General features: G+C 43.3%; 1 protein-coding gene across 1 annotated transcript; it reads left to right on the forward strand.

The window, feature by feature from the left end:
- Nucleotides 1-517: 517 nt before the first annotated feature.
- zpax4 (zona pellucida protein AX 4) lies at nucleotides 518-17,921 on the forward strand. Its single transcript, XM_053416698.1, is given in 39 exon segments — nucleotides 518-533; nucleotides 3,733-3,857; nucleotides 3,939-4,085; nucleotides 4,291-4,341; nucleotides 4,543-4,704; nucleotides 4,779-4,875; nucleotides 4,960-5,177; nucleotides 5,296-5,449; nucleotides 5,609-5,829; nucleotides 5,908-6,025; nucleotides 6,377-6,591; nucleotides 6,785-6,902; nucleotides 6,989-7,158; nucleotides 7,241-7,338; nucleotides 7,416-7,543; nucleotides 8,311-8,410; nucleotides 8,758-8,788; nucleotides 10,146-10,292; nucleotides 10,830-10,871; nucleotides 11,226-11,401; nucleotides 12,351-12,414; nucleotides 13,142-13,230; nucleotides 13,521-13,573; nucleotides 13,650-13,739; nucleotides 14,195-14,322; nucleotides 14,421-14,561; nucleotides 14,633-14,716; nucleotides 14,783-14,947; nucleotides 15,021-15,117; nucleotides 15,196-15,413; nucleotides 15,843-16,202; nucleotides 16,349-16,466; nucleotides 16,543-16,748; nucleotides 16,842-16,959; nucleotides 17,031-17,191; nucleotides 17,267-17,361; nucleotides 17,435-17,553; nucleotides 17,649-17,678; nucleotides 17,875-17,921. Coding segments are annotated over 39 exon segments (4,917 nt in total).
- The last annotated feature ends 2,282 nt before the right edge of the window (nucleotides 17,922-20,203 follow it).

The following is a 20,203-nucleotide window of genomic DNA, read 5'->3' on the forward strand; positions in this document are numbered from 1 at the left end:
TGGAGGGGAGGAAGCGCTGTGGTTGTGTTTATAAGTGTCATTGGACGGGATAAGGTCATCACCGGTCGTGACAGCGGGAACAAACAATTCCTGGAATGTATCCAACCCGAACCTCCCACACCTGACATTTGCATTTCAAGAACTTTTTAATTAAGTGTTAAACGTGGAAAACACGACAAACTGAAGCTTTGTTGTGTTTTACTTGTGTCGGGCTTGATTAGCTCATTAGGCGTCCTGCGCAGCATGACTTCCTGTATTGTGTGGAGTGTTGCTAATGACACAATGTGACTCAAATGTTAATGAGGCTGCCTGGACAGTGGGAGCCAGTCCAGATCTCCACCACCAGGCAAGCTGTCACTTTGAGGAAAATAAACAAGGCAGATTCACGTGGTATTCAAAGAAAAACCTGACGCAAGTGTTTTGATTGATGATTTGACTAGAAGGATTTTCTATCGTCTTTTATTTTGCCCTGAATGAATATTTTATTTTCTTAATGTCAAAAGAAGGGAACGGTCACATGCCTCCTAATCCAGGTGAGGTGTCATAAATTCAATCTGAGGAGTCAAGATATGATTCCATTGGAGATATTCACTCAGAAATTATACATTTCTGCTGGACGGAAATAAATCTGCCAATTACTTTGTGTTTTCAGCTTCATTTACTCAGAAATCTTCACTTTCACCTCTGAAGGAATCTCACACATGTTACCTTTATATACATGAATTGTTTTCATAGAAAATCCTGCTCCTTGCATCCGCTAAAATCAATTTTTGTTTTATTCAGAGAAATTAGATGAATAAAAGCTGATACTAACAAGTAAACAACTCCGATCTTTACCAGATCATATAACAAACTATTCTCCACGCGTTTTCATTTTTTATTCTCATTTTCATTTGGATATTATTCAAATAAAAGTGGGAAAACAGCTGTTTATTTGAAATATTACAGGTTTGAAGGAGGACATAATCAAAATCGATATCTTGTTCCTTTAATGACATCAACCAGTATCATTTTCTCGTTCTTTAAATAGACACTGACCTTTCCCCGGGGCCGCGTCTTCCCATCTCTTCTCCACAGGACACTCGCTGATCAGTCCAATTACTGCGTCTTTAATCACGACACGACTTGTTCTTGACTAACATTTGCTCGTGGAGGGAAGGAGCGGAGGATGTGGTGACTGCAGGTGTCCAGCTGTGCCGCCCTGGATGAGGGAGAGAGCTCCAGCTGTGATGATCTCACAACACACACACACACACACACACACACACACACACACACACACACACACACACACACACACACACACACACACACACACACACACACACACACACACACACACACACACACACACACACACACACACACACACACACACACACACATATGCTGCTCCATGTTTCCCTGTGATACAATGGAAATTAAAGCCCTCAAAAACCAATTCATTTGCCTGAATAATAATAATAATAATAATTCCAAATACGTAAATTTACACCACTTTCTAATTTACTGCAAACTTTTAAAACTTTTTGAGCATGTATAAGCCCTCAAAAAGACAATTCATTTGTATGAAGAAAAATAATAATAATAATCATTTCAATTTCAATAGGGCCTCACATCTGTCAGTGCCTGTCAGTGCTCGGGCCCTAATTATAATTTTTTATTTTTTACTGAGAATAGTTGGAACGTTCCCTCTCAGTCCCAGCAAAAAATGTATAAATATTAGAAGTTTAATAGAAGAAAACTTTTAATTTAACCATTAAAATTAGGTTAGTCAATGTATATTTTGCATAACCTGCATTTAGAGAGTATATACTTTGTTTTAAAAGACAAGAACTGACAATTTGGTTGAATTTGACTTCCTCAATTGACCAAAACTAGAATTGTATTCACGTTTAACATCTTTATAATAATTCACAGCAGAAAAGCAAAAGATTGACTTAAGAATAATGTGACAAGGAGATATTATCCTGGCTCCTTTGGGATACATGCTTTAACTGGACATGTGAACATACTCTGTTCATTAATATAAAAGGTGTAGCCAGAGATGGTAAAAGTACACACGTTCTTTACAGATACTCATGTTAAAAATGACTCAAGTAAAAACATAAGAATTTATTCCATCTCTTTACTCCAGCAAAAGTAATGAGCCTGTTTAAAAAAATATAAGAAGTCAAAAGTTCTGATGTTTGTGTTAAAATGAAGTAAAAAGTTGTCAGAAAAATAAAGTACAGATACCTGATAAATCTACTAAAGTACGGTAACAAAGTATTTGTACTTCACGCTGGGTGAAGCCTTGCATATAAATGTACACACAGTACAGATTGTGGTGTTTCTTCGAATGAGCCAGAACTCACTCTGACCACTAGGTGTCACTGTAAGACCACATCTTAATCCAGAAGCTCACTTCGGTAAATTTAGCGTTTTTTAAGCTAAACGCAGTTTTTACGTCGAGTCCAACAAAAACAAAACGTTAACAACGACTTACTTTGACTTTGTGTACTTACTCAGAGGTAATGACGTGTGTCTGAGTTCATGAAGATGGAGGATGTTCTTGCTTATTAGCTCCTGCAGGTGAGTCAAGATGGCGTCACTTCCTGCGAGGTAAACACAGGTCCCAGCTTTCACATCCACCCCTTCCGGTCTAGAAATGAAAATAGCAGCCTTCCATATTCAGAGTGGGTGAGTTTTTGAATGTGAAAATAAAGTGTAGTCAGTGTAGTACACTCGTACAGTGACGTGTGTGTGTGTGTGTGTGTGTGTGTGTGTGTGTGTGTGTGTGTGTGTGTGTGTGTGTGTGTGTGTGTGTGTGTGTGTTTGTTTCAGTGTTGTGTTGCTCCTGCTCTCCCCTCTGAGTGTCTCCAGTCCAGTGACTACAGGCGAGGACAGTGAGGACAAAATACCTTGTTTCATTAATGTACAGACAGATAAATGTGTCAGATAAATCAAACATGATCACACGGGGGAAATATTCCTTCTTTATGAGATAATGCACAGGATGTGGAGGTAAACAACACAATATTAAAAAATGTTATTAAAGCAAATACTGGAGAGGATATTACATTGTGTTGTGGATTCAGTAAATGTGGTAATCCACACGATAAGAAATTCAAAGGTTAGTCTTATCATATGATTTTGATGTAAGATTATGAAGTGTATTTCATATTTAAATGTTTTTATGAAGTGTATTTTATATTTGAATGTGTATATGAAGTGTATTTCATATTTAAATATGTCCATGAAGTAGATTTAATATTTTAATTTATGATTATTAAGTAGATTTAATATTTCTGTATTTTACACAAGCTTTTTCTTTTTTAACCTTTGTAAAGTGACTTTTAGCACTGTTAACAGTCCCTATATAAATAAAATATATTATTATTTGTTATGTGTAGGGAGAGGACATTATAATAGTAATAAATACATACTACAAGTAATCAAGTGTATTTTATAAGAATCAAATGTATAGTTCCACTGTTATTCATTGCGAAAGATGTAAGTCTTAATATGTGTACAAATCTAAATATTACACATATTAATATTACTGATATTCATAATATTTCCAGGAGCTTTTCAGACCAAATGCCTGGAGCGTCACTTCTGGTTGTCTGTCAGGTCCAGCTTCCTCGGCCCGACGACCCGTCTAGACTTCGAGGGTATGCGTCTTAATTCTCATCCAGATTTGTTGAGATCCATTTACTTTTATTTACTGTAAACGTCTGTGGTCCATAGACGGGTCTGGATACCACATCCTGTCTGACCGGGAGGCCGCTCTCTGTGGCTACACCGTCCTGATCGATGATGTCGGAGACCTGGTGTTTCGAGCCTCCTTCCGGGCCTGTCATGTCCACACCCAGGTACGTGTGACTGACATTGTGTGCTTCAATATGTTATACATTTGGTGCCCCGTTATCTCTAATTGTGTATCTGCCCTACAGACGGGCACAGACTATCACCTGCGTGTCTGGTTTGTGAACCTCAAGGCGGAGGGGAAGGTGCTCGGGCCGCTCCCCCTCCAGCTCACCTGTTCCCTCAAGGAGCGATGGAGCTCCAGAGAGATCGTGTGTGAGGAAAACTACATGGAGGTGATTCACTAACCCATGCAGTCATGTTATCGCGCACTTCCTGCCATGCCATGTCATGGATGTTTGCCAGGATTATCCAAAAACATTAAGAATGGAATTGTTTTTCTGTGCAGGGCAGTAATTCTTGTATAAAAACTCGAAAGGTTACTTTTAAAACCCATGCTGCAGAATGGGTGAAGCTGAAAATGTGTTATTTTCTCTCTAGGTGTCCCTCTATCTACCCGCCCTGCCTCTGAAATCAGAAAATGACGAGAAGGTAAGTGTTGGCAGATGACCAGACATTTATTTGTGTCATGACTTTGCATTTATTGTCTCTTTCACGACGCAGAATTCCTAAAAACGAGAGGAAATCTTGCAAAAAGGAGAGTTTTGCCAAAGAAATTTAAATCCAAGACGTTTTCAGCTGCGTGTCTTTTAGAATAGTGTCACATGAATTGATTGGATGTCCCTCACTCAGGCAGAGATGGCTGTGATGTTCCACAGAGCGGACCGGCCGTCAGAAAGAGCCACGGTGCTCTCCCTGACCGAAGCGTCTGCTCTGAGCTACCACGTCTCGATGAGTGGCTCACGTCTCACCCTCCGCTGCCCCTACTCCTCCCCTCTCTCCTACATCACAAAGGTACTCGGAGGAAATATCAGGATTATATACCAGCATCTTTCACTTATTTAAAGTACTTTGTTTTGTTTTTTCAGGTGAAGGGAGTAGATTTGGAGATTGTCAGTGCAACCATGCTTTACAGACTCCAGGGCAACTTCCTCGCAGTCGACACCACTGTCGCCTGTGTCCTGAGTCAGTACAGCTTAATAGAATAAGGCTACTTTTGTAAATACCACAGGGAAGGGTTTCAAATGTTCTCTCCCTTGTCTCCCCCAGATGAGGCGACAGCAGACGGGTCGGACCTGCTGTGGACTCTCCCTTTCATTCTGTCTCCTCTGGTCCACGGGCAGTTCGGGGACAGAGGCGTGAGGGTGGGGGTTCACGGCCGAGCTCTGAGTGAATCTGAGGCCAAAGAGAGAAAATACAAGATCGGCCTAAAGGAGGGGCGAGTGGAGGTCAGGATTCCTACAGGAGCCTCTGGTGGACACATCAAGGTACATGGATAAATAGGTCATACCCCTTTTCAAATGTTTTTAGTAACATATCTGTGTCTTCAACAAATTGACCCCGGGGTTTCGGCCTCTTGTAAGACTGCTGTGGTTTCTTTTTCAGAGCGGTGTTGTCAGGGGACAGTATGGACAGCACATGTCCGTCGATCTGTTTTTCATGAGGCAGTGGGAGGATGAGCGGTGGCCTCTCACACAGCTCCGCTCCCTCAGGCTCCTGAAGACTCATCTCATCCCTCAAACCCTTTTCTTAACCAGGAGTAAGGCTTTTTTTTAGATCTCAATCATATTTAATGCAAAGTCTGTTGATAAAGACGAACAAAAGAATTACAAATACATCAAATTACACACAGAAAACTCATTGAGTAGTTTCCATTATGTTGAAGGTATCACTATTACACATCTGTCTCTCTTCACAGAAACATCCGAGGGATTATTTTCTGCTACCTTAGGCCCATTCGCTCCAGATGTCTCGGTCCAGAAGGTCACTGTAGATGGTGGCGGTGACGTTTTAACCTGGAACCAAAGCCACCAACGGCAGAATGGGGCAGACATTCTGGTTTACATACTCTCCCACGTCAATGGGAGCGTCTCCTTCCAGCTCAGTTTCCTGTTGTCGCACCCAAAAATAATCCCAGAGGTGAGAAACACAAAACATGAAACATCTTCATCATGCGGAGAAGTTTAAAGTAACATGTGAAACGATGTCTGATCCCAGTTTATAGGTGCTGGTTATACGACGTACAGCTTCACTTTCATCTTCACTCTAAACATCTCACCCAATAAAGAAGTGTTTTACCATCAAGTCGCCATAGAGCATAGTGTCGAGTACACAGGTGAGTTATTCCTTCTTTTTGTTTTGGGGTTTTCTATTCTTATATACGTAGGGTCAAAGGTCAATTTATTTTTTTAATCCAGATCTCAGGAAAAGAAGGAGAGCTGGTGACTTGGTAATTCTTTGTGGTTATTCCAGTTGTAACTACACAGCCTGGTTTGTCTGATAATCAAATTATGATATTTGAGATATCCTTGAAACGGGTCATCTATTTCACTAATTATTGAAATGTAATAATAATAAAAAAAGTACATTAAATTCATAGTTAATGGTATGAAGTTCCATTTGCTGTAAATGCGATGCAAACTAACCAGCAGTGGTTAATCAAGCCTCACCTCCTTTCCCGCTGCAGCTCCAGATTCACCCCGACTGGAGGGGAAGTGCACAGCGAGCAGCCTGCTGGTGCTCCTGCACCACGGGGCCCAGGCCGAGCTGCAGTGGGAGCTCTACCTCGGCCCCCGGAAGCTCGACTGGGAGCTGGTGGAGATGGGCGGGTTCTTGGTGGAATCTCAGGACGACTACTTAACTGTGGAGATCCCTGTGTACAGCCCCGGGATGAACTACGAGGTACATTGTTTTTAGAGGTTATCTTTGTTTTCATCTCCTGGACCATATTGAGTTTTATCTCATTTTAGTTAGATACGTTCTCGCCAATGCTTTCAAAACAGATCTACTGTGTATGCTCTTGTTTAAAGTGTCATTTCCTTCACTGTCACTCTACTTTGCAGCTGTTTGAATGTCCTCTGTTTCTCCCGTGTAGGAGTTGACTTTGTGGCGTCTCGTCGGCGGAGTGCACGTGTTCGTTGTGGATGCAGAGTCTCTGAAAGTGCGGGACAGCCTTCTCCACAAATGCACGTTTCCTGTGACAGAACTTTTAGGTACAACACAGAAGCTCAAACTGCAGCTGAATCTATGAACGTTTTCCTTCCATAACATCCCTCACACTTCAGTTTGTCCCGGACAGTGTGTTTGCCAGAAGGGAGAATGATGGCCGTGGTGGACACCACCCACACCATCCCGCCCTCTCCCCCCAACCGAACCACTCTGCTGGACCCCCGCTGTGCTCCAATGGAGACGGACAGTGCCAGAGCTCTGTTCAACTTCAGCCTGGACTCCTGCGGGACGACCGTCACTGTGAGGGACTTTCATTATTCAGACTGAACTCAGGAAAACATGCTGTCGGGGCCTCTGCTCTGATCTCCTCGTGTTTCTTTAGACTGAGGGGAATTTCCTGCTCTACGAAAACCAGATCAGCTACAACCAGGATTTTCTGCCTCCGGATGATCCTGTTATACACAGAGATTCTCCGTACAGGTGAGGAAACAACCCTGAGCTCTGTTTGCTTTGAGAAAAAGTCTCATTATGTTGGATTCACGTCTTGTCTGTTGTAGACTGACGATCCAGTGTCGCTACCCTGCAAACGAGAGCAGCACTCTGTCTCTCCCTTATCCTGTGTACTCACCTCGGGACCTCTCTCCCGAGATGCTGGCCAATCGCACAAACAGGGAAGCAAACACAGGTAAATATGTGTGTGTGTAGTGGTCAAATAATTTTGATCTGCTCATGATTTGTGATAGTTATCTATGAAAATGTGTAACATAAGAATTCCTCCCTGTCAAGGTCAAAGAAAATGGAGGGTGAATTTGTAGGAACAACATCAAGGTATCGGTGGTGTAAAACTATTAAAATCATTAAAGCTGTGCAAAATACTTATATACATATTTACCTCAGTGCAATCATTTGAATACAGTATTTGATGATGTTTAACCTCTCTCTGCTCTTCTCTGCTCTTCCACGTCTCCATCCTGCTGCTGATCGTGCTCCACACAATTGTTTCTACATACTGGAACTGAAGCAAATAAATAACAGCGTTTGCATTTCTTTTGTTTCTTTTAGTTTTATATCAGTTTCTTCTCTATATATTTTATTATTGGAAAACTAAAAAGGAATTTTCCTCTGTGCTTTTGTTGAAGTTTCCAATAAAGTGTTATGATAAACTCTAACAGAGGCTTTGACTTCAGGTTATTCTAGTTATTTAGATGAATGACGTCCCAGAGGAACATTTTGCTTCTCATGAGTGTCTTGTTTTTTGTCTAATGTGAAATAAATCATCTATTTAAAAATGATTGAAATCCTGATGAGTTTCTAAAGGAAAGGGCTAAAAGAAAATAGTACAAAATCTAGTTCAGGTATGTCTAAAGGAAAAAGGAAAGGCAATCTTGCAGACATTTGGTTCGGTCTCCCTTCACCTGCTACATTAAGCTCTTATTGTTTGTTCATACAGAGAGTGTCGTGATCGCTACGTCATGATAGCGGTGGATCTCTCGTTCGCTGGAGAGGAGTTTCACTTTGAGGCAGTCGGTGAGTCCAGCATCGAAACCCAGCAGTGAGTCCTGAAGGAAGTTTATGATCAATCTGATGTGCTTCTCGTCCAGATGGAACAGGCATGTACCCCCATCAGTGAGCAGTCGAGTGTGGCTACACTGTCAGGGTTCTCCCCCTTCAGGGCCACGTCGAGCTCTAAGCCTCGTATTTCAGCAGTCAGACCGACAACAAAATATACACACGTCTTCTGCGGCAAAATAGGAATGCTTATAGAAAGCCCCCCCCCCCCCCTACAACATTTCAACTTTCTTTTAGGATGAAGTTTTCACAATCAACCTGATTGTAAACCACGGTGGTTGGTTCATCACCGATGCCTTGAATGGGACCTGTTCTCCCTCAATCCCCAAGAGAGGTTATGTTTGAGGCCAACTACATGGAGGTATGTTAAACTTTTTGAAGTAATCCATTCTGGGATCAGTTTCAAACTGGCGCACCGGCCTTTTGACTACCTGTGACACAAGCAATTATCTCACCACCAACTACAAATATTTGTCTATCATTTAAAATAAGTCATTTCAAGCTTTATCGGTTTGAATTACAGGTTCAAGTAGGAGAAACGAAAGCTGGAGTTTAGTTTTTTTATAAACCATTTTATTAACAATTGCATTTAAAATTCAAGTCAATCTAAAATAGACCTAGATCGACTTGGATCTGTAAAGATCCTTCAGGTCCTGGTGATTGAATTGAGCTTCTGTAAATGTGTCGGCACTCTGAGGTAGTGTCCAGGCTTCACCAAAACAGGTCTGGTACGTCTGGTTGAAGGCACTGGAGTTTGAAACACCGTGTTGAACACCATTGCAGGTTTTTGTTGAACTAGAGGCGAAAAAAAAAAAAAAAAAAAAGTGTAAGAAATCAAGAGGTTTAGGAGACTTATGCATTGCGACCAGTGCGCTACTTACCTTGAGTTGAGTGTGAAGAATGAACAATGCTGCCGACACCCGTTGTGTCAGATTCAAACTTAAAAAAGGAGAAGAGACGATGGAGCCCAGCCAGAGGATACGTACACTGCACAGTCACCCTATAAGACATTAGTCAGCGATGCAGTCATAAGTAGTTCATAGAGGGGTAAATGACTGAAAGAACTGGAGGCTGTAGATCTGTACCGGTCAATCTCATGGCTGGAATCTGGTTGATTTTTCTGATAAATCCACATCCTGCTGAAGGAAATCTCGTTTTCGTATGTCACATATTCCTTACCGAGCTGGAAAGACAAACATTTTAAGAACAGTAATGTTAAAATGCAGTTGATGATTGAGTGCTACGGTTTTGTTAGAGCCTTCGTAATCAACTCCACCTTTATTTTGGAGCCACAGCTGTTGAGAATGAGAGAGAACAGGGCCCTGGTTTCGCCTGCTTCTTTGGGTCGACACTGCGTGTTCAGGAGGTTGGACCTAGAAGGGATTCCTCCACTTGAGACGGCCAGAGACAAATCAGCCACCACAGTCATCTTTCCATCAGCGGAACACACTGCAGAGAGACGACTTTTAGTCAATGTGTCAAACCCCACCTGTGCTCAAAGTAAACAGACAGGATGCCCTTACAAATGAACTCGGCAGTAGTGAATGGACAAGTCTTCACAGTTGAGCCCTGGACCTCTGATGTTCCTTGATATTGAATGAGGATTTCAAAAGTGCCAAGGAATCCATTCAGAGCAACGTCCTGCAAAACACTGCTGGTTTAAACCTGACATGTTCAAAACCACTGGCTCTTTGCAGTAAGACTCTGTGCTCAAATAGTTTTCTACATCGTACCCCGTACACGTATCCATGAGTGAAGAGCGGGACCTCGAGAAGCAGACTCTGGCTATCGTTGGTCAGGATGTAGCCCTGCTGGGTTGCCAGTTCTGGCGTCAGCAGTTCAGAACCGATATGGATGTCCCACAGGTAGTCGAAAGGCCGGTGGTCCAGTTTGAAGAGGATTCCAGACTCGGAACAGACTGCTTCAAACTCTGGAGGAGCTGAAAGAAACAGTAGAATGAAGAACTCAATGTTCCAATTGGTTTGACAGTAAAAAAAAAATGAGGTTGTGACTTACTTATGTCCGATAGTGCCACGACTGAGGTCAGGTGGAAAAACGGCTCATTCTCAGGCAGAACGGTCAGTGTGTAGTTGACTTCCAGTGTGTGCTTCATAGCTTCATCTTCTTTAGAGAACTGCAGACAGAAAATACAGATTCTTACTCTCAGAATCAGGTTTATTGGCCAAGTAAGTTTGCACAAACAGGGAATTTGACTCGGTAAAGTGGCTGGAGGACAACACCACTTTTAAACCAGCCAAGGTTTAAAGACCATTTACCTTCTTAATGACAGCAGGGTCATCAAAAGGCACCTTCAGAGTGTAGCCATGGGTGTTGTTGAGATGAACAACCTTTGTGATGCTGTAGTCGCTCTCATTTGTGAATACATATGCGTGTTCATTTAGCTGAACAGCAGAGAGCTCGACATCCTCAGGAACATCTCCCAGGTAGATTGTGAAAACGCGTTCCTCATGGACTGTTACTGAAATGAAAGAAGTTTAGATTGGGCTCGTAGCAATGCAGGTGCGGTCAAAGATAGACTTACGGTTCTCTGTAAATACAGGACGTGGCAGAAGAGGAGTTAAGAGTGTCCTGTGAGAGCGAAGTCTGGTGTCAACATGATCCTCATCCCCTGCGATTTGCTCCAGATGGAGATGAAAGATGTAGTACTCGTAGAGATCCCCAGACACAAAGCTCTGAAATAGATTCAGTTTAAGAAACGCCATCATGTCAGAACACACACCAAAACTGATTACGCTCCTCTATACCTCACCTTCCTGTATCCTCCTTCCGCGTTATAGGGGATGCTGATCTCTACTGAGCCGTTGTGCTTCTCCACAATGAAGCCTTGCTCCTCTGCCACCGACTGCTCCAAAAGTTCACCCCCGATACCAACGTTAACCTGTGTGTTGGTCAGACCAGGCACCAGCGGGTTCAACGCCTCAGGAGTCTCCCACACCATGTATCCAGCATCATCGTATGATCCTTCAGCTGAGGAGAAGACACAAATATAAAACCTTTACTTATAAATCAAGGGAAAGAAGCCTCTGCATAAAACTATTGTGATACTGACACATGGAGCAAGCAGCCTCAAGGTGGACCATGAGGACAACCCAGCTTTGTCTTGAGAACAGAGTTGCATGGACGACCTCTACTGGAACACCATTCACCTGGAGAAGGACAAGTCAAAACCTGCTTTAGAACAAATGCTTCAGACAGACTGTAGAGATACCATTAGCGTTGCGGACTCAAATAAAGATAAACAGCTGTGGTTTACCTCCTTGATAAATGAGTGCGGCTGTCCATACGGTGTACGCATTACAAGCCGTCCCTTGGTCAGGTCAAACAAATAGCCCTGTGTGCGAGCTTCAGACAGTTCCATCGGTTTCAAGTGCTCTTCTACTTTATGAAACATCACCTGCCAGTCTGAGGTGGCTGAACCATATGCCTGGGAAGATTTTTTTTTTTTAAACCAGTGTTTTAATGAGCCATTTCGAGTCTTTACTTGCACATCTCCCAGAAAGCAGAAGGGTATACATACAGTTTGGACAGCAGCATTCCAGTCGTCTCCCTTTGTCCCAGTTGGACACACCACGTCACTCCTCACAGACACCTATGGAGGATCAGGGTTAGCGAGCAGCAGAGAGAGAGTTCTTAGTTATGAATATTACAACGCAACCAAGCGCACCTCCAAGTAGTTGGCCTCACAGGTGACCTCTCTGGGAGACCAGGGCAGAGTGGGAGAACAGGTCTCATTCAAAGCATAGGTGACCTCCCCTCCTTCATGGCTAATGACCAGGTTGAAGGCGAATGTGAAAGACGCATCATCCTTAAAGAAAGTGAACGAGAAATGTCAAAGGGGCGAGTCGGGCTCAGGTCCTGTAATTGTCTCTGTGTGGATAAATGATTACGTACTTTGTTGTCAGTGTGACAGCTGAAGTAGGAGGCTCGGAGCTCCATACTGCCTTTAAGAGGGAGATCACTGACAGAGTATCCACACACAGCAGCATACTGCTTTGTGATTGGGTACACACCTGTTCCATCTGCAAAAGAAACATTAGTTTGAGGCCCAAACTCGTATGGCACTGCTCAATTTAATCCTAATGCGAAACGACAAGTCAAGAGCTACGTAAAAATAGAGTTACGGATTAATTGGTTGGGTTAGCCTTCCACCCCTGGGTCATGCTAATCCCTGTTGGAGGGGTTAAAGGTGCAGGACTCACCAACAGCCTCAAAGTGAGCTTCTTTCCCAGTGAATGAGAGATCAGCAGCTATCAGGAAGTAACGATCATGACACTCCATACGAACTTCTGTATGAACAAACAACAAGAGCTTAATATATGCCGAAGGTTCCAGATCAGTGTGTCTGCAGACTTTAACTCTTACCACTGGGAATCTGGTCACATTTTGCAGATGACCACACTGACAAGAGCAGGACGAACCTGAAAGATAAAAACCTATGTGTAGATAAATGAAGCAACAGTTCAACAAAAATACTTGTAAATGATAATTAAAGAATCTTACAGGAGGCTGGACCCAAAAGCCATCGTTGCCGACGTGTTGGCACAGTGTCTAAAGCTAGCCTGGCTGCTAGCCTAGCTGCTAGCAAACTACACCTGCTACAACACACACACACAAGCTAAAGTCAAACACTTGCTTGATAGAACCTGAACAGGCTGGGAACATATGCTTCTGTCCCCTTCACCTGCTTTTGTAGGTCACTTCCTTCACCAGCAAATCAGGTGACAGACACATGTGCGGCTCATTGGCAATCACAGGGACGTCCAATCACCTGCAGCTGATCAGGTCTGAGTCATGGGGTCAAGCTATTATCATATAAAAGCAGGTGAAGGGGGGACAGGGCCACATTGTGCCAGTGTGATCAGGTTGTATCAAGGTTGTGTTTGACTTTAGCGTGTGGTAGCAGGTGTAGTTTGCTAGCAGCTAGGCTAGCTTTAGACACTTTGCCAACACATCAGCAACTATGGCTTGTCTGTTTTGGTTTGGGTAAGTTGGGTTGGTGTCATTAACATAGGGTCACATGTGAAACACACGTTCAGGAGTGTCAGTGTAAATTGTGTGCGTTTGTCTTGCAGCATGGCCTTACTCCTGTTTGTGTTGCCTGCAAAATCGGACGACATCCCCGATGGTAATTGATTGAATGCGTGTGTGGGCTCGTTAGAATCGGGGGGATCGCAGAGAAGTCAACTTGTTTGTTCACACAGGAGCTCACAGTACGGATTGTCGTGACTGCTACTTCGTGGTGACTGTCGACGTCTCGTTCACTGGAGAGGAACTTCACTTTGAGGCCGTCGGTGAGTCCAGCACTGGGTCATTAGGGTTAAATACTGCTCTGGATGAGGCCTATTGTCCGATAGAACCAATAGCTGATGGGCAAACATTGACTCAAGAGAACTTACTCAATTATCTTTTATACTATAGATTTAATTAATTCAATGTGATTCTTTGGGGGACGTTTGTACCTGCTGGTTTTTGGTTATTGGTGGAGTTGCACCCCCCCCCCTTTTACTGTAATTATGCCCTATAGCCTGCAAAAGGGGCAAGCAGCCATTGCAGGGAGCTAAACAATTTTCTTTTTCATTGAACCATGCTTCACATAATCTTGACTCCTATTAAATGACTACATCTACTGAGAGAAGAAATGTTCCTTTTACCTTTCAATGTTTAAAAAAACAACTAGATTTAACCTGATTTTGCAGAAACTGATTTTTAATGATTCTGCTGGTTTTATACTATTCATTTCTTTTAGATGAAACAGGCGTGTACCCCATCACTCAGCAGTATTCAGCCAAGTGTGGCTACACTGTCAGTGTTCTCCCTCGAACCCGCCAAGTGGAGCTCAGAGCCTCCTACTTCAGCTGTCACACTGAAAACAAAGTACATTCAAACACACACACAAAATACAGGTGTTCTCTGGTTAAATGGGAATAAACTGAAAGTCATGCACCCATTTCATTTTTTTTACACACATTCAGGATGATGACGTCTTCACATTCAACTTCAACCTGATTTCAAACCATGAAGGAAAGGAGGTCACCTATGCCTTGAAGAAAACCTGTACTCCCTCTCTGCCCTGGTCTCCCAGGGAAGTTACCTGTGAGACCAACTACATGGAAGTAAGCTCGTTTATATCTTGAAAACTTTTCATTCCGTATTCAGATGTTTACTAATTTTGATTTCTCTGTAGGTGTCTGTGAGCAGTGAGATGGCCTGTCCATCTGGAGAGACGAGTGATGATTGGAATGCTGAAAAGCCTGTATGTTGAAACCATGTTGACTGCAACTGATGTTTGTTATCTCTAGCAGCCGTTTTTGTATATTTTTTTGTTATATTCCAGGCTCCAGCTGCTCCAGACTGGCAGGTGGTGTTTCACAGAGCGGAGGAGCAGTTGACACCCATGAACCTCTCTGTAGCTCGTGAGCAGGGCTACTCGATTGAAATGACGGATAGACGTATTGTAATTCGTACGGCATATGGACAACCTCACTCATCCAGTCTGGAGGTAAACTGCTGTGATGCAGCAACTTTCTTGTTGGGCATTTATTCCAAAGCGGGTTCTGACTCTTTCTCTCCAGGTGAACGGTGTTCCAGTCGAGGTCGTCCATGCAACTCTGTTCTCCAAACAAAGCTGGGTTTTCATCATTGTCGACCTCGTGGCTGCCTGCTCCATGCGTCAGTATTCCAACCTTTTATGCCGTGGCTCTTTTCCCTCGACGAACCAGTAAATGTGCATTGCGTTAATCTCCACAGATGAAGGATCGTACCATGACAGTGGATACATGGTGTGGGAGACTCCTGAACTGCTGAACCCGCTGCAGTCTGGTCTGAACAACACAGAGGTCAACATCGGGATCAGGGGTGAACTTGTGCAGCAGCCCGCTGCAGAGGAGAGGGGCTTCATTGTGGAGAAGCACGATGGCTTAGTGGAGATCAGCATCCCCTATAATGCTGAAGGAGCATACAGGAAGGTGAGAAGGCATCAGATGGATGTCTGAAGGTTGGACATAATAGCCTTTGAGACATTTGCTAAATTCAAGGTCCAAAAATGCAAATGGTAAAATATGTCAAGATTATCTTATTCAAACTTGTATGGATGACTGGCTCTTAAGAATATTATGCAGTGGAGGTCAAAAATGGCTTGGAGAGGATCTTGCTACACCATTGCTGTCATTTAAAGAGACTGAAGGGAAGCTCTCGTAAACTGAAGCCGAAGTGCCTTGAGCACCTCCTGGTGGCTGATGTGAATTATTGTAATGCATTAAATATTTACAGCAGCCAGGTGTATCACTACATAAGAGTGTGCTGCTTTCTTTGCCTCTAGAATTTAAGAAAAGCAATAGAATAAAACGATTGATCTGAATTTTGAAAGTTATTTTGAAAGTTAACTTCTCTTCCAGAGCTTTGTGTCTGGTGGCCTCCACGAGTTTTACGTCTTCAACCTCTACTTGGAGCAAATCTTTGTGAATAAGGATCACGAAGAGACCAGACTGAGGTATCACAGGATGCTGGCCAGTCCCCTGCTGCCGCTCCACGTCTTCACTGTAAACCAAGCTGTTGTCGAAGAGCACGAGTTCACCGTCTACCTCGGCGACGTCCCTGATGACATTGAGCTGTCTGCAGTTGAGCTGAATGGCCACAGGTGTGACGCTCCCTTTAAAAATACAAGCGGCCACAGCGTCATCGAAGTCTTTCATCCCAACAACACCCATGGCTACACTCTGAAGGTGCCTTTTGATGACCCTGTTGTCCTGCATCAGGTAAGAGGTCTTTTATGATTGGAGTATGAACTTTAAAATACTATTTTAAGTCAGTGATTGGTGAAAAGTACTTTTTTTTTTTTTAATATTCAGCGTTTTCTGTCATTTTTGGACTATGCCTTTTCTAGTTCCATTTTCTCTCCTAGTTATCTAAAGAAGATGAAGCTATGAAGCACATACTGGAAGTCAACTACACACTGACCGTTCTGCCTGAGAATGAGCCGTATTTCCACCTAACCTCAGTCGTGGCACTATCAGACATCGGTAAGTCACAAACCTCCTATTTTTCCTTTCAAACCAATTGGAGAACTGAGTTCCTAATTTGTACTGTATCCATCAGCTCCTCCAGAGATTGACGCAGTCTGTGCCGAGTCTGGAATCATCTTCAAACTGGACAACCGGCCTTTCGACTACCTGTGGCACATCAGTATCGGTTCTGACCTGCTGACTCCAGAACTGGCAACCCAGAAGGGCTACATCCTGACCAACGATAGCCAGAGTCTGCTGCTCGAGGTGCCGCTCTTCACTCATGGATACGTGTACGAGGTAGGATGAGGACAAATGCACTTACTATGAATCTGCAATTGGTTAAAGGAACAAATCTTTGTACTATGAGCAATGATTTTATTGTGTCTGCAGGACTTTAGTTTGAAGGGCTTCACTGGTACTTTTGAGATGCTGGTGAAGGATCGTGAAACATCCGAGGTCCTGAGTTCAGCCCTCAAGACCTGTCAATTCACTGCTACTGAATTTATAGGTAAGAATGTCCTGTGCTTCCCTGGATTATTTGTGGATTTAACACATGACTTTTTTTATTTGTCTCTGCAGTGTGTTCCACTGATGGCAAGATCACTGTGGTGGCCGACTTGTCTCTGGGAGGAATCCCTGCTAGATCCACCCTCCGGAGCACGTACTGTGGACCCAAAGAAGCAGACGACACCAGGGCTCTGTTCCATTTCCCCCTCAACAGCTGTGGATCCACAGTCAAGGTCGTGCTCATACATTAATCAAAATTAACCCTGCCCGGAGTTTATAAAGTTAAATATTCTTTTTTTTTTATTTAGCTTTTGAACCAAAGGGTGACCTATCAAAATGAGATTATCTACAGCAAGAGGCACTTCAGTGAGAGCAAGGTGGATTCAGAGCCGACTACCGAGAGGTGTGTGTTTTTATATCACACTTTTAAAATTCCTCTGATGGATCGTGGCGGTAATTCAATCCTTGTCTTCCAGGTTGATGGTGCAGTGTGTGTACCCTCTGGCTGGGCTCCACCGCCTCTTCTCTGTGCACAAGTTTGAGTCTGACACGGCCGGCGTCGGCAAAATCATCCGCACTTCCCAGTCCTCTGCAGGTACAGTAGAGCGCCACCTGCTGGTCCTTATTGGCTGTCGGTCGTCACGTTTGTTGTAGCTATTGAGCTCTGTTCTTGTTTGTGTTCCTGTGCAGAATCTCAAGAGACCACCACCGTCAAGCCGAGTACAGAACACCGAACCACAACCAGAGCACTTTCAGTTTTCCAGCCTGCTTACCACCCGAATGCTCTCTACATCAGAATTCATCCATTTCATAAATATTCAATGATAAAAGGCAACAAAAAAAAACAATCGTACAATCACATTTTAAAAGGCTTAAGGTCTCAGTTTGTTAATTATTTTTTTTCATTTCTTCACAGGACTTCAGGAGCTTTACGTACCAAAACTGAACCCGGCCCAGATTTAAAGGATGTAAAATTTCATATTTTAAAAAGATGAAATTGAATAAAGTTGTTTTCTTAAATTTGGTTTTTGTGCCTTTTTTTTATTAACACCTGTTAAGCTGTTAAAGGTCTCTGGGGTTAAATCTTTATTTAAAGATTCAAGTTTAGATTTTGAACATAGATACAACTCACTTAAAATGGTTAAGATGTAGTTTGGATACAAGTGGGACGTTCAAAGTCAAATGGCAGTTTAGGAAAAACCGCCCATTTAAAAATGGGGGGGGGGGGGGGGGGAAGTTTCCATTTAAAAAAAAAAGTGCACAAGTTAATACTGATGTGAAAGGCCCTAGATGCATTTTGATGTTGTGCTCCAACCATTTTAAAGTATACTATGCACTTAATCCTTGATGTCCTGGCTCTTTTTGTGTGTTTCATAGAGGCACACTTTCATATTTTGCTGTATAAGGGCTTGATCATCATTCTAAACAGATTTTTAGGAATCTCTGTGTGCAGATTAACTTGTACAGTTGTTTAAAGGTACTGATGAAGGAAAGTTTAGGGCTCATACCTGTGACATCACATCTGGAACAGTTTCAGTTATGTAAGAATTTAAGATTTCTATAGCAATCACCTAAACCTGGTTAAAGCACTTTACGAAACACAACTAATACAGCATTTTTATTTAAAGGTTAAATAACCAATAAAATGAACTTTATCTAAATTATCTGACGGGTATTTTTATCTTCAAAATATGTTTGGAGGGGATCATTAAGGTTTTGTCTGAGCATAAATTTTCATTTAAAAAACTATTCAGTCTTTGGTCAAATATCTTTGGCATTATCTGGTGACACCCGGTGCAGTTTTTGTAATAAAAAAGAACATGAGGACATTTACACCAAGTTAAAATGACCTTCAATAAAAACTGATTTAAGTTGTTTTTAAAATTGTGTAAGTTTGGCTTCATTGGAGCGGTTCATCCAAACACACATCCACCGTTAGGGGGCGGTAGTTGTCACTGTTCCCACCTGTTAGCAACCAGCATTGGTAACTTTTTTTAGTTAATTTCTTCTTCTAGCCACGTGCGACTGTTTTCGAGCCTCAAACCTAAAACACACGAGTCCACCATGAACCTCCGAGAAGAACATCCACCCGTGAGTCCTCCACCACTTTTGTTTTTCACCTTAAATGCAACTTAGAAAACACGCTGCTGGTTTATCACCTACACTTCCCATGTCCCCCCCCCTCCCCCTGTCAGAGGTCCAGGCTGCGGGTGGTCCCCAGCGTCTCCTCCCGGACCCTGCAGCACCCCTCCCTCCTGCCCCTGTACCTGGCCGCTGGGCTCGCTCGACATCATGGAGGCTGGTACAACCACACAGGTGAGTCCACATCTGTGCGACAGCTTCACGCAGCCGAACATCTGTCTCACTCCGGCGTCTCCTCCCCAGTCCACGCCATCACCCCCGAGGAGTTCTACTACACCGACCCCACCGGGAGCTGTGGGACGAGGATCCCCAACATGCTGACGGATTTTGGGGTAAGTCTGCAAAGTGCTGGGCTATTTTTGACCCTTTACTCGTGTTGTGTTTGAACTCCTCCTAGAGCTTCCATCAGGTCAACTTTAAATTCAGAGTGTCACCTCCAAAGCAGGGAGACTAAAATTACCTCGAATTTCTTAGCTGCTGGATGTAGGTAATATTCAGAGAACACACTTTCTTCCCATTCAAAAAGAAATCCCAATTTGGAAATTGATCTATTGAATCATGGTAAGGCTAGTTTCTGTTGATATCTTTAGTTATCACGTTAAATTGCTATTTTGAGGGTTGAGTAAAAACATATTTCCTGTTTATACTTAAACTTTCATTTCCCCCCCTTTCAGTTTTACGATTGTTTCCAGCTCAACACTCCACCGCCCTTGATGTCCTCCTTCGTGAACCCATCGAACCGCCCAGACCCATTTAGTCTCGGGCCTCATCCCACTAGAGAACTGGGCAGCCTGGATTGGAACATGAACCCCAGCCGGGCCATTATCCAGCTCAGCCCGGAGGAGGACCAGGCCGTTACTCACCTCCTCAAACTGCACTACCAGGAGGTTGGACCAGATGATGAGACCCCCACTGAGGAGGTGTACCAGCCCTCCTCCAGGGACGGGAAACATCAAAGTCAGGAGGATTTGGGGAATAAGCTGCAGGCGGGGATATATTGGTCGGAAACTGAGCTTGAAGCGGCTGAAACCCTTCTGAAATTCTATAGCTGCTCGAAGGACTAAATAAGAGCTCAGTGCCTCCAGAAAACATCAGCAAGCATT

The sequence above is a fragment of the Pleuronectes platessa genome, chromosome 23, assembly GCF_947347685.1.
Source record: "Pleuronectes platessa chromosome 23, fPlePla1.1, whole genome shotgun sequence".
Taxonomy (NCBI): Eukaryota; Metazoa; Chordata; class Actinopteri; order Pleuronectiformes; family Pleuronectidae; genus Pleuronectes; species Pleuronectes platessa.